Source organism: Pimephales promelas, chromosome 24 (assembly GCF_988280905.1).
Source record: "Pimephales promelas chromosome 24, fPimPro1.hap1.1, whole genome shotgun sequence".
Classification (NCBI taxonomy): domain Eukaryota; kingdom Metazoa; phylum Chordata; class Actinopteri; order Cypriniformes; family Leuciscidae; genus Pimephales; species Pimephales promelas.
Genome location: NC_142792.1, coordinates 8,011,548 through 8,026,034, shown reverse-complemented (window position 1 = coordinate 8,026,034; position 14,487 = coordinate 8,011,548). Strand labels below are relative to the sequence as shown.

The 14,487-nt window shown below is 38.3% G+C and overlaps 2 protein-coding genes across 3 annotated transcripts; one reads left to right on the top strand and one right to left on the bottom strand.

Annotated features, from left to right (window-relative positions):
• Positions 1 to 1,470: 1,470 nt before the first annotated feature.
• Positions 1,471 to 9,349, bottom strand: mkrn1 (makorin, ring finger protein, 1). Its single transcript, XM_039668046.2, has 8 exons — positions 9,171 to 9,349; positions 8,262 to 8,390; positions 5,621 to 5,832; positions 4,159 to 4,379; positions 3,861 to 4,075; positions 3,567 to 3,677; positions 2,871 to 3,015; positions 1,471 to 2,720 (listed from the first exon to the last, which is right to left on the bottom strand). The coding sequence occupies exons 1-8, from the start codon at positions 9,242 to 9,244 to the stop codon at positions 2,508 to 2,510; spliced, it is 1,320 nt and encodes a 439-aa protein (XP_039523980.1). The 5' UTR covers positions 9,245 to 9,349; the 3' UTR covers positions 1,471 to 2,507.
• Positions 6,433 to 14,269, top strand: LOC120476840 (toll-like receptor 1). 2 transcript variants are annotated; one of them, XM_089127160.1, is made up of 2 exons: positions 6,433 to 6,506; positions 11,387 to 14,269. In XM_089127160.1, exon 2 carries the CDS (start codon positions 11,388 to 11,390, stop codon positions 13,833 to 13,835), a length of 2,448 nt encoding a protein of 815 aa, XP_088983286.1. In that variant the 5' UTR covers positions 6,433 to 6,506; position 11,387; the 3' UTR covers positions 13,836 to 14,269. The 2 variants fall into 2 exon arrangements, with proteins under 2 accessions (XP_088983286.1, XP_039523978.2); XM_039668044.2 differs by lacking the exon at positions 6,433 to 6,506 and adding an exon at positions 9,383 to 11,133.
• The last annotated feature ends 218 nt before the right edge of the window (positions 14,270 to 14,487 follow it).

The window sequence follows — 14,487 nt, the reverse complement described above, 5'->3', positions numbered from 1 at the left end:
TTCAACATCTCATATCCACGTTTAAAATTATCGTACTGCGTTTAAATATATATTTAACATTTTTATAAAGAAAAAAAAACAGATTGTTGTTTTTTATAGTAATAAGATCAATTTCGTAATACAAAATTTTTCACCAAAAAAAAAAACAAAAAACACACTGTTTGGATTTAAATTGGCAAATGCTCATTATTGCAGGAATTATTATGTTTCTAGCATATGTTTGGAATCATTTCTTCTAACCCTATAATCAGGAGTGTGTAGCTTTTCATTTCTTAAACAAACATAGAAAGCAGAGCTGGGTTAAGGATTCAGAGAAAAATTGAAGCAATTGCTTCTTATGTATTTTAATTTTCTATTATGAAATAATCAGTAAATAAAGGCTTTTAAAATAATTTTGAAGAAGAGTGCCTTGGATTTTTTTCTAAACTAAGGTGATTTATGATGTGCTTTTTCACAAAGCAGCTTCCAACTCTGTAACAGTCACATTTGTCTGATGATGTGATGTGCATTCAAGCATGATCACTCACAGAAGCCTGATGTTGGACATCAGAAGCCTAGTATGAATTGTATCCATTATTTATCCAAGTTATTAATGTAGGAGTCAGAGCATTGTTCATGTTAAAAAAAATGCACATAGCTTTAGTTAAATTATGTATAGGGCATATGAGCTGTATTCTTATTGCTGATTTTCTTATTTAAACAATCTTTTCCTAAAAGGTTATTTTAGGTATATCCTAATTTACCAAAAATAACACCATTTTAGAATATACTTTAGACCAGAATTTTTTTGTTTATTGTTAATTTAATTGTTTATTGAGAGTTGATTTATGTGTTATTGCAGTAAGATCTTTAAATTTTTTTGATAGTAAAGTTATGTGTGTTAATGTTCAATCAGATGTTCTTGGTTCATTTAATGCCTAATGTAAAAATATGTCTCTCACCGTCATGGAGAGATGTGTAAGGCAATAGTGTGTTGCCTGAGTAGTTGTTTCTGTATTTCAGCATTAAAAGAGGAAAAGACAGTATTACTGCTTCCTGTTAGTTTATTCAACTAATGCTCCACATTTGAGAACACTCTGGGTCGTGCGGTGTATGGGACACGAGTGTTCTGATCTTATATTAGAAATTAGCTTAATAAAAGTGTTATTAGCGTAATTTAGCTCCGGTCAGACCTACCTTTATTTGATAACTACCAATTATTACAATTTTTATCCTATTTATTATTCAGAATGGAACAGTTGGAAAGAAAATATATTTATAGGAATATTATAGCAGGCTCAAGATAATTAATACAGGGATCATTATTCACGGTTTTAATCAATTGGCATTCATAAAACGTTGTGATAATCTGCATTCTCATCTATGGACCTGCGATGAACACCCTAAACGGAAACTCCCGATATGTAATAAGTAGAAAGCGGAAGTAGTTGTGCAAGTTGTCAATTCAAATGAAAATCCACAGAATAATAATACTTTGATAATAAACTTTAATTTCAAGTTACATTGGATGGTTCTGAACCATAGAAAACAAGCACATTTCTGTATAAACATATGCATATCAACCAAGTTCGACAAGAACCGAATAACAATTGGGTGTTTGTGGTTTGACTACTGCCAGCTGAGCTTAATATGCAATACTCACTGAAGCAAAACAGATTTACAATTAATAGACAGTTAAACTGATGAACATTCAGCTTCATATTTGAATGCATTTAAGTCGGCATTTTGGAGCCCAGATTCACAAAATTTCGGCACACTCGGTTCATAGGGACTACCCATGGGATACCACAGCTAATCAGGTACAGCTTAATAACAGGTACAAAAAAAACCTCAGTGGATAATTTAATAGAGTGAAACAAAAGGACATTACACAAGGATAAATGTTACAAGTTGTCCGCGTGAACGCTGACGAGTGCATTTGTGAAATCCAGGAAGCTCACCGCCACCACCACCTCCCACCCATTCAGAATCAGTGCATGAGAAGAGAGATATTTAAAAAAATATCAGAAGCTTTAATAGCCACCAGTTAGTGAAGTCATACACAGTTGCTGTATCCTCACAGTCAATGATAAACAGGTCAAACCTACACTCGAGATAAACTCAGGCAAGGGTTTGCGAGCTATATCTTTCCAATTTCATATATAACTTAGTGTCCTTTCTTGCAATTTTTTAAATTACGTTTGTTTTTGCTCTTTATATTTATTCTAGTACATTAACCAGACATGAACAGACTCACAGAATGGAGAAGGCTTTCTAGAAAATATTTGAGCACAAGAGCTATTTTTTTGTCTTTTGACGTGTGTTTTATATTCATTTATTGTATTTGAAATGAATTCATTGTTTTTAATGGCCTGCTGAAAGGCACTGCCACAACACAGGGGAAAAAAGACGCTACTGCCCATCAGTCACACAAAACAGTCCTGTCTAGTTTCTAACAGGGATAGAAGTAGAGTAAATTGGGACGAGGGTTAGTAGGAGGGAGTTAGCGAAGGATGGAGGGAGCCCTGCTATAGGTACAGCTCATAGTAATCGTCCAGCTCTTCGTGGAACAAATCCCACTCATCTTCCGAGTCAGTGACGTCATCGTCGGTTCCGGCAGCCAGAAGCATTAGGAGCATCTCGCTGAGCTCGAACGTCACCATCTCCTCGTCTTCGTTGTCGAAGGAGTCGCTGTTCTCCCGCTCGTCGAAAAGATCCCAGAGTGGCGTCCTTCTGGAGCTCTGCAATGCAGATTTCAATAATGCCTCAATCGTATGCCAATGATCAAATTTGTTGCACATCATCAAGTAAATTCAATATGCTTTCACGCAAGCCAAAATTAAATCAGCAGTTTGGCATTAACGTCCAGACAAAATAGCCCTTAGATTTACCCGGTTTCTTCCATTGGAGCCGGTCTGTCTCCTCTGGGGTTGAGGCTCTTCCAGACGGCCATCAGGAAAAGCATGTTTGTAAAAGCAGTTGGCTCCAAACGGACAGGTCCCGCGGCCTTCATCAAAATATCGGCAAGATTTACTCCTGGGTGCGAATATGGATAAAATTAATTAGCTAAACAAATAGATCACAAACCTGCATTTTTTTTTTCCGGCTTAAAAATGACATCAGCCAAAAATTCAATTGTACCATTCTGTCATTTACTTACTTAAATATTACCCTTAACTAAAGGACTACAAAATCTATATGGACTTCAAAAATGGCACTTCATTGCCATTTAACACCATTGACGGCAAATGCTTCTTGGATTGATCGTGACTAAATGTCAAATTTGATGAGTTACTTGCAGCTATATTTGAGAGCTATAGCGAAGAGGAAGATTTTTAGTAAATAATGACTTAAATTTTGGTATATTTACCACACAAAGCTATTGTATGACTTCAGAAGAACTTCATGTGAAAAAACAATTATGGTACATATGTTTTATTTTTTTTCACAGTCCCAGCCACCTTTTTTTTCATTATATGGACAAAAGTGGCAAAGATACTCTTCAAAAAGTGAGTACTTGACAGAATTTATTTTTATTTATTTATTTTTTTTTTTTTGGGAATGGGAATTCAAATGTAAAATTGTACCCCATGCCATCCTTGTACTTCTGAATGAGTTGCTGCTTCTCATCCTTGTCCTCCACCCAGTATTCGCTTGGTATGACAAAGTTCGATGTGATTCGACACTCTGGGCAGGACCTGACAGAGAACATATTCATTCAATATAAATTTGATTCTCCCATTTACACTAGTTCTGACCTTTAAAAGAAGAGGTGGACAATTACAATTAGCGATAATAACCGTATAGATTACAAAAGATTTAAGATCACTTCCCCAGAATCCTATTCAACGTAATACACGTTTAATTATCTTAAGTCTTACTTTATGATTTTGCTCTCGAACTGCTTGGCGCTCCGCCATTTCCTGATGCACTTGAGGCAGTAGCAGTGGCTGCAGTTGGAGAGGATGCCAAAACGCCGTTCGCTGGGGTTGGTTTTCTCGAACACCACCTCCATGCACACGCCACACATCATGTCCTTACTACGCTGGATGGCAAATGAGATTTCCATGTCCTTCTCGTGAGCCTCGATGCAGGCCTGCCGTTAACAGGAGGAGGTTTTACTCGAAAATCTCAGAAAACAAAAAGAGGATGAAAACAGGATGTTAATCCACTACGCACCTTGATGTGTTGCGAGCGCTGGGAAGTGTCTGAAGGGTGTAGCACCTGTAGGCCACACATGTCGCACACGTCGCCGTGGAGGTAGGCGCAGTTGAGGCCGTAGCGACATTCGCCAACGGCGGCGTACGGGCAAAGCTGTTTCTTCATTTCTTTGTTAGCTTGATCTTTCTCATATTCCTCTTCGATGAGAGGACCAGGCCCCTCAAACAGCACTGGTTCAGCTGCAGGAGGAACAATTTTAAGGTTTAGCAACCTGAGATAGGAATAGGAAAACAACAACGTATAGCAGTGTGGGCGGAAGAAACCTTTAGCCAATCTAAAGACCAGTTTCGTATTGTGGTCTACCACAGTAAAGCTGAAAGAAAAGCACCTGCTTGCTTGAATGTAACAGCACTGTCCCTTCAGCTCTTTGCTGATGAAATCTCCCTTTATGATGAATGTAAGTGGGTTTGGGCCAGCAAGAACAAGAGAGCGCACTGGTGGAGCACAGCCTGAGATCGGCTGTGTGTGCCGGTCCAAGTATTCATGCTGCATCATAAAACAGCTAGTTCTGGTTGTATGGGCTGCATCATAAAATGGCGATAAATGCACAGCTGTGGCCTACAGTTAGGCTCAAGGGCTACATTACTGCATGGCAATGTTATTTTAGTATCATTTATATACTATTGTAGTATTTATTTATACTTTGAATTGGTTTTTATTTGTATATTTTTAGTCTTTTTTTAATGTGCTTTTGTCATTTTTAGTAGTTTTGTATTTTAAATAGTTCTATTCAGCTTTAATTTATTTTTATTTCAGTTTTAGTCATTTTAGCACTTCAACATATTTTATTTCAGTTAATAGCCAAGGCAAGATTTAATTGCAAGTGTAAATGCCAAATTGTTAACACTTTCAAATAAGGTTAATGCATTATGTATCATAAACTAACAAAAAACAATAGTTTTACAGTATTTGTTCATCTTGGTTAATGTTAATTTCTACACACTAATACATTTAACCTCCAAACAATACAAGTTGACATTAGTTCCTACTTCCTTAACAAATAGGACTTATCATCAATAGTATATCTACAAATTATGGTAATCTAGATGAATAAATACTGTACAATTGCTGTTCATTACTTCATGAAATGTGGATCTGAACCTGCTAAGTTTTACCAATCAATTATTGCATTATTAACAAAAACGTGTTTAGGCCACTTCAAGCCTAATCTGGGGTGCGTATTTTCGGCGATTGAAGAAGCTGCTTGATGAAGAAGCTTGCCACAAAACTGTACCATTACAGTGATAGCATTATTATTACAAACCAAGGCATTTGTCAAGCAAACTTATACAAAAGCTTTATTGTAAAACTGCTTTTATATTGCACAGTGCACACCGAATGTTTTGCTTATCTGCTGGCACCATGTTTTTACAGATTGTCTTGGCAGTGACAACTGAACATCTTTCCCTGCTACACTCACCCCTCCCACAGTAGGGCTGCCCTGGCACGAACTCGGCAGCATTGACCCAGTCCACTGCCCCCGAGCCTTGGGGCTTCTCCTGGGCGTCGCTCGTGCCACCTGGCCCATCAGAAACGGGATCAGGAGTGCCAGCGAGGGGAGCAGCGGTCAGCGGCACCGACGGCTTAGAACTGGGGACTTCGTCTTGCTTGGCAGGTTTGGTATGTTCATACCTGGGGCACAATGCAAATTTAATGAAAATACAATAATGCGTAGACTGGTACTCTAGCTAAGCCATGGAGTGCAATGAAAATGCACCCCTGGACCTAGTGCATCTAAAGTGAAAACTTCTAGAATATATATATATATATATATATATATATATGAAGAGTTCAGATGCAAAAGCCTCTAAATGCCATTTGAAATTTTCTTCTTTAATGATGATTTTTATCAAACTTGTATATTTAAGTTCAGTAATTTCACTTAAATAACAATTAATAGGTAATTATCATTACCATTTAAGTGAAATTACTGAACTTAAATATACACGTTTGATAAAAATCATCATTAAAGAAGAAAATTTCAAATGGCATTTAGAGGCTTTTGCATCTGAACTCTTCATATATATATATATATTTTTTTTTTTTTGTCAAAACTAGCTTTCTGTGATTTATAATAGTTATGAAGTGTTATTACAGTTTTACTAGTATTAATACCCAAGTGAGTGTTGGGGAATTAAACCCCAATGTACTAATAAGTGTACTCAGATAAAGTATTTTAGACAGGCTTTAGCACATTATAATGATTAAGCAGATATTTTTTCCCTCTGTCTTAGGTGTTGGTGTGTTTCCCACGGGTGTTTTTCTTTTTCTTTCCTGAAGTCACAGACTTGTGAGTGAGTACCGTGGTGAGTACATGTCTTGTTCACACTTATAATCCAGCAGGTAGCCACTTACAGAATTGATTCATTTCAAATATTTAACATTTAAGACTGGGTTTGACAGTGTCTACAGGCAAGCTATTGCTAATTAAAACACCATGGCTACAAAATTTCAAAAATAAAAACAAAATGTAAGGGAACAATCACCAATCCAGATAGATAGAATTTCAAAATACATTTATCTTAAATAAATGTGCAACAAAAATGACTATACCATTTAGAAATAAAAAGACCACATTATTTTAAAAACTGTTTAATGTGATGGAATCAAAGTATATTGTTATTTACAATAGCCAACAAGCCTGATCACATTGTTATAACATCTGACCTTTATTTGTCTCATTATTCCAAGACAAAACACGCTTCAATGCTTTCCTTAAGCATCCAGAAACCCCTCCATCCTCAAACCACTTGGGTCGTTCATCCCTATTCTAGCCTGGTTTGTCGCGTGTGTCGGCCTATATGTGTGTGTGTGTGTGTGTGTGTGGGGGGGGGGGGGGTCGCATAAATAAACGACACAGCGGTGGAAGCACAAGTGGCTACTGCAGAATGGCAGCATGAACCGAGTGAACCTGACGGCGGTAGCAACAGCAGTAGAAGGAGAGAGAGAGAGTTGCATGTTAACACACTAGGGTTATGTAATTGCCATGCAGTGTGCATTGCGCTGCTCTATTTGGGCTCCAGATTGGTGGAGGTGGTGGGGGGGAGGGCACATGGAAGGAGAAAGCAAGAGACAGAGATAGACACAAAGCAGCATAGAGAATCCATCCATAATGAGCATACATTGAGGCCCTTTCTACGCACACTTAATGAAAGCTGGACACCCTCCCTCCCTCCCTCGGAATAAACACAGGAACAATAATGCGGTAAACCCCATATGGGGACAAAAGCATCACTGCGCCTCCCCAAGATAATCTCAACGCTGACAATACACCTCTGTCAGACATCAATCTAGACTCCAGACATCAGATATTTAAGCTCAAGACCCTAAACCACAGGAAACAGTCCTCTCAAGGAGAGCTCTCGTCAGATGTAATGCTGTCATAGGACAGCCTCGGCAAACAAAGACATTCCCATAGTGCCGAGCTGGGGGCAGCAGTTACTATGGGGACACACTTGACTGCAGACAGATATGAGACAAACATTGTCTGCACTGTCTGGCTCGCAGGCAAATTTTTACACTGCTTCGGGTAACTTTGCACTGCATTGGCCAAAGGTGGTCTGTTTATATGTACTTGTTGCCACTTGATGTAACACAAATGCTTTAAATGCAAACGCAACTTGATCTTTTAGAGCTACTTTTACACATCTCCTAAAGAGACAGGACAGGCAAAAAGGAAATTCTCTCTGTTCCGCAGCAAAAAGAAACTTGTAGAGTTATGGGAATTATAAAAATAGGAATATTAATTAATATATTAATATTAAAGAATATTAATTTGGAGGGGAAATATCCCTTTAAGGAAGTGACAAACTCAACTTGTTTACAGAAAATTCTGCATCTCGTTTGTCACGGACATGTAATGAAGCAACACACAACACTTCTCAGAAGCCTTCCTTACCTCTAATACATTTAAACACACTCACATGTTACTGACCCTCAACAGAAATACAGATTACATTACCTGTGCAGTTATGTAACATCTGCCTAGATCTCGTCATGAAAGTGCAGCACATTTTGAGGATCTACTCAAATGCAATACTTTGCATCATTAGGTGTCTTACCTGCAACGGTCCCCAAAAGCACAGGATCCCTTTTGAAAGAACTTGCAGATCATGGTTGGCTTGCAGCTACTGAGGTCGTGTAAATATCGACAGTTGTCACCCTCTTTGCAAAGGCCGTGCATGAAATACCTATAAATTAAGATGTTTTTTGAGACTGGTCAAAAAACTGGAGCCATATGACAACATTCATACAGACTCCACTTTAGGCTTTCACACAACTGAAGGCACGAACAAAGGCTGATATTCAACATAACATAATCAATATGTCATAGCAATAAGCAACAGATCCTAAATAATATGACTTAAGATACAAGATGCGCAGCCCACGTCATTTACTGAATAATAAACAGCAGCACGATTACCCAAATAACCCTTCGTGTTCGCATGTTATATTTGACAACAGTGCTGATGTAAACACTACATATTACTCGTGTTTGAAATCTATCTTGCGTGATGCCATTAGATATGTGGGTTAAAATAAAAAGGTTATTTTGAACAGTCATGACTAGACTAGAATAAAGCCTGACAAGTGAATTAATATACATAAATCATCAAGGCTGACACTGACACATTGGCTGCTGCCCAGACGGTTAACGTTAAACTCAAGGATTTTATGGCTTCCTTGAAAACGCTTTACTGTCAAACTGTCTGCCATATGTGGTTGATGCAGTACCGTGTTGTTTTCACAAACACGGATGTTACAGAGGAAGAAAGGACCGCAAATAGCAGCCGCTGTCGGACTGATCGCTGATCGGTGTGCTACAACAACAAACACACACTCATCTAGTTCAGCACAAAGACAGCGGCGCTATCCGATGCCTCAACATCGGCACACACAGGCGTTTGCGTTTTATATTTGTGACCGTTAAATGTCGCAATAACCGCGTTCCTCGGCTGATCTTCACTAACCTGCAGGGTACGTGCTTCGTCCAGCCTCCGATAACTGCTGGAGCCGCTGTTGACGCTGCCGCTGCCTCCGCCATTGCTGTTTATGTTGAAGCCCCAGCACCCGGATCTTCCGGAGAGCGGCCGCTCTGTGCTCGGACATTTTCGGAAAACCGAAGGCGCATTATGTGATCGAGTGTTCTCGGCTGGTAAACCCAGCATTATGGGGACCCAATGTCCCTACAAAGATGGCAATATCCGAAATCCTTCCAGAATGTCATGTCTTGTCCTTGTAAGGACATTTTTTGCTCCCGACGAAAACCGCTCGTGTGTGTCATGCCTGTTGTCTTGTGACCGTTAAATGTTGCAATAATGCTTGTAGGCCTAAGTTACATGCTGTATTATTCAGAATAGGTCTATATGCTAACTATTGTCGTTTTCATTTTCTAATTCAAGAGACTATTTGTAAACAATGTAAACAAATCGGTGGTAGGCCTACTTTTGGAGTGATTTTTTGGAATAAAATATTTATCTTAACATGTAGGGCGATCATCATTCGATCTGCGTTCTTAAAAATGTCAAAAGTGTGATTAGATAATCAGTAAAGTCAGATATAACCAATTTGAAGTGATAGCATCTATTGCTTAGGTAACCACTGATTGATTTTTCAATGGCTTTGGCAGAATTACTTTCCCTTTCACTTTATGTAACAACCAGTCACCACTCCTGGTTAAAACTCTATCGAGAGTTTCCACAAACAAAGCTAAGGGAAAGAAAAGGCAGACAGATTTTTCAACTTCTTATTTAGTATAAAAAGTGCATATTCATGACATGTCAGATGTAAACATGTTTCTTGGAAGACAGTGGTGAGGAAAGTCCCTCCACCCTCCCTTTTTCACCTGACCTCAGCTCTGTCACTGCAACAAAACGCTGGTTATTTTTCTCTCCTAAAATCATAATTGTGACTACTGTTAAATATATATAAAAAAATCTCATTACTAATCCCTGACATTCCCTTTATTATATCACTAAATATTTTTTTTTTCCTGGATTGCTGTGGTGTGCATTGTGCATGAACATTTTCAATAAAATTGGTCAACCAGTATATGTATAGGATTCACCGCATATGAAAAAGATATGATAGAATAAAAATTAGAGAGCACTGGCTAAGTGTTGCAACAGCTTTGAGATTGAAAACGGGTTTCAAAGTACAAGTTCTTGAAAACGATACCATATTGTCTTTGGTTAAACCACAAAAAAAGGTGAATTTGTGAAAAAGGTGATGTTATGCGTTATGTTATGTGTTCAGTCTAAAGACAAGTGATTTTTCTTTAGAAAGTGACATCACCAACTACTGGCTAACAATATGCATAATTCAGCGGTTTTAGTCGTTTTCGTTGATCGGTGTGAACGGGGACCGATTTGATGATGTCTGCACACGAAAAACGTAAAGAAAAATCTATCCCTTTTTAATTTTTAATTTTTGCATTTGCCCCAGCTAAGGATCCTAGACCTTTCCGGAAATCCATATCCCTACTATGGGCTTCCACACTCATTTGGTAACTTAAATTATCTTACCATCTCTTTCACTCTATCGTGAAATGGTATTAAGCATTACTCAGAGTTGTGTTGTGCATTAGCTGTACATTTTTTTTTTAACTTCCAGTATTAGCTTCTTGTGTAATACAGTTAAACACCTAACAGTATGCCATTAAATATGACATTTTCCTTCATTTTTGAAAGCATGTGATTATTGCATTCTTTTACCCAAATGAAGTTTTTTCTCATTTAGGGGAAGTTCAGTGTTGTGCATTTAGAGAAGTTCTGATAAAAATGCCATTCTGTATTTGTATGTGGTTAATACCATTGCAAGAGTGTCTTCATATAAAGCCATATAATAGTGCGCACAGCAGAGATCAAGCTGCAAATGGACAGGAGGAAAATCATAAAATTCTTTATTGACTAATTTTCACGTTTCATATCAAAGGTAAATGACCATTTATTCATTTTCTTCTTGGCAATGCAGATGTTTAATTGTCATTTAATATTTTAGTGGTGTTATATGTAAAAATAAGTACAGTACATTTCAAAAACAAGGAAATCGTAAATTATTTTTATGTGTGTATGTGTATGTTCATTCAGTTACACATCTAGCAAAATAAATCTCTGCAAATTTCATTAATCCATGGATATTATTTAAAATATAACTAACTATATTTAAAATATTTGTATTTTCACAGGATGTCTTCCACCGTCTGGCCAGTTGTTATCTCATATCTCTTAGTTCTTCCATTTAAAGCACATGGTGAACATTTCGGATATTGTTCCAGTGAACACACAAAAGATCTTTCCGATAATAATCTAACAAGGATACCATTACATTTATCAAACAACATAGAGTACTTAGATTTGTCACACAACAACTTCTCCAGCATTGTTTATGGTGACTTGTCTGGTTTAACCCATCTCTGCTTTCTGAAAATCACACACTGTGGACTTCAACACATCTCCCCTGATGCCTTCCACAGCAACCCTGAAATCAAAGTTCTGAACGTCTCCTACAACCATCTGACCATCATTCCAAATTTGCATTTGCCCCAGCTAAGGATCCTAGACCTTTTCAGAAATCCCTATCCCAACTATGGGCTACCACACTCATTTGGTAACTTAAATTATCTTTCCATCCTTGTGATTGGTAGTCCAGATGGTACTTCTCTTAAAGTGGAAGACTTTGTTCCTCTTCGAAACATCTCTTTGAAAAAAATCATATTTGGAGATGGAACGGAACTGCACAACTATGAAAAGGGTGTTTTTTCGCAACTCAAATCAGTACAAGAAGTCATTCTCAAAGTGACTTTTTGTCAACGTTTTGACATTTTCAAAGACATGATTCTAGATTTTGACCAAACCCAAACTAAAAAAATTCAGCTCATTAAGTTATTTCCAGACCAGTGTAACATAACGACTGACCCATTTGATGCTTTTAAAGATTTGCGCGTCCTCAGTAACTTAAGCATTGTAGACACCTGGATAAACAGCTCTGTGTTGGTCAAACTGGTCCAAAATATTTGGAAATCATCTTTTGAGGAAATTGCCTTTTTAAACATCACATACAATGAGGACACTCCAGATGGCTTCCAGCTACCAATGCAGAATCACACCTTGAATCTACGAGCGATCATACTCGATGGTGTGCGTCACAATCGGTACCGCTTCACCACTTTTAACATGAGCATGGAACTAATCAACCAACTAACCTACCTGAAATTCTCTGGTACTCCAATGAATATTCTACCATGTAATCTAATTTCAGTCATAAAGTCACTACAAGTCTTGGACTTGTCAAACAACATCTTGGATGAAAACGGCTTCTGGTGGAGTGGCTGTACATCACACAAAGTGTTTCCAGCCTTGAGGAAACTCTCACTAAGCCATAACCGTTTCAAAGACCTCGCCGAGATTGCCAACAAAGTCACTGATATGAAGTTCTTGGAGTCTCTTGACTTGAGTTTCAACTCTATTTACATAGACAAGACGTGTTTTTGGCCGTCCCACCTGACTGAACTGAGTCTCAGCCACAACGATCTAGGAAATGATGTGTTTCGCTTCTTATCACCACACTTCCAGAAGATAGACCTCTCAAAAACAGGATTAAGTGTCATTCCTTTAAATAGTATGTCATTGCTTCCCAGACTAACACACCTCTATATGAGCTTTAACAGCATACAGGTCATCCCGGAAGATATTTGGGCGCCTGCCTTAGTAAGCCTGCACATTGACCAGAACGCAATTACTTCTATTAGCCAGAAAACAATTGAAGCTCTTCCCAAGCTGAAGACTTTAAAAGCCGGCCACAATCCATTTAGCTGTGATTGCGATTCCTTTTGGTTCGTGACGGAGTTGAATAAGTCACTTCTACTAGATTGGCCACAGGATTACGTTTGCAGCACCGCATCATCGTTTTCCGGAAAGCGTCTGGCGACGTATGAGTACGGGTGGCTGTCCTGTCAACTGAGCTTGCAGGCTGCTGTGGTTCTGCTGCTGTTATTTGTGGTAGGAGGTGCTCTGGCCATCACTTTTTATGCTTGTGATTGTGTTTGGTACACCAAAATGCTTTGGGTGTGGATACGAATGAAGAGGAGAGGCTCCAAGAGGTCTAATCGATTGCTCAATGCCACCTTCCGCTACCATGCCTTCATTTCCTACAGCCAACATGACTCAGTTTGGGTGGACTCTCAGCTGGTACCTGAATTAGAAAGGTCAGACCTGTCTCTTTGCATCCATGAGAGAGACTTTGAACCTGGGAAGTGGATTGTGGACAATATAATCCAGTGTGTAGAGGACAGCTACAAGAGCCTCTTCATCCTGTCCAAAAACTTTGTGCAAAGCGAATGGTGCAACTATGAACTGTTCTTCGCCCAGCACAGGGCCATCAGCGTGAATGACGACTCTTTGGTCTTCGTTCTTTTGGAGCCCATACCGACAGACTCTCTGCCCAAGAAGTATCTAAAGTTAAGAACGCTGCTAAGGCAGAAAACATACTTGGAGTGGCCCACAGATGAACGCAAGCAGCGAGTATTTTGGTTTAATCTTAGAGCTATTCTGCAGACCGTGGACCAGAGTAAGATTTTAAAGGACGTGGCCACAGACATTGCAGAGACATGTCCTCTGCTGCCTGTTAAAGAATGAAGAACCTTAATTCCCTGTCTTTTAATGAACCTATAGGGCAGAACAAAATCTCTATTATTCCATTTATCATTTTCATTTCGGATAGCCACCCCACCCAGAGAATGTGTACTAAATGAAATGTATTCTTCTAAAAGGCTTGGCCTGTGTCTCCACCTGCTGTTGAACTTCGAAATGGTACAGGCCATTGTATTTTTAAGGACAATGATTTGCAAGTACTAATCATTTAAATGTGGACTGAATTAAATATTTCACCATAATTATATGTGTGTGTGTGTGTGTGTATATGTGGGTAAAGTATATTTACACAGTTATTGTTATTGTTTGTATTGTTATTTGGGGGTTTAGTGTGTGACAATTTTGAAAAAATTCATAAAACAGCTAAAGTGTACAATGCTTTTTATACAATTAATAAATATTGCAAATGTATAAAATTTTAAACATGTGCATGCAATTTTGCTTTAACAAAGCCGCAACGTTATCCAGTAAAACAATTATGAAACATTGTTCACGAAACAAGAAAGGTATGAAAGGTAATGCATAAATACAAATAGTGCAAACAAATATTGCAATAGAAACTGCGTGTTAAATAAAATGTGTTAAATTAAAACACCTGTGACAGCTTGCTCTACAGTTCAACAGTAAAACAATATTG

Bases quoted from the DNA above. Each gene is read 5' to 3' on its own strand.
- mkrn1 (XM_039668046.2), bottom strand. From the start codon at position 9,244: ATGGCGGAGGCAGCGGCAGCGTCAACAGCGGCTCCAGCAGTTATCGGA. The intron at 4,076-4,158 runs GTGCGTAGTGGA...TGTTAACGGCAG, and splicing joins AGCGCTCGCAACACATCAAG to GCCTGCATCGAGGCTCACGA. The intron at 2,721-2,870 runs GTAAATCTAAGG...TCTGCATTGCAG, and splicing joins GCTCCAATGGAAGAAACCGG to AGCTCCAGAAGGACGCCACT.
- LOC120476840 (XM_089127160.1), top strand. From the start codon at position 11,388: ATGTCTTCCACCGTCTGGCCAGTTGTTATCTCATATCTCTTAGTTCTT.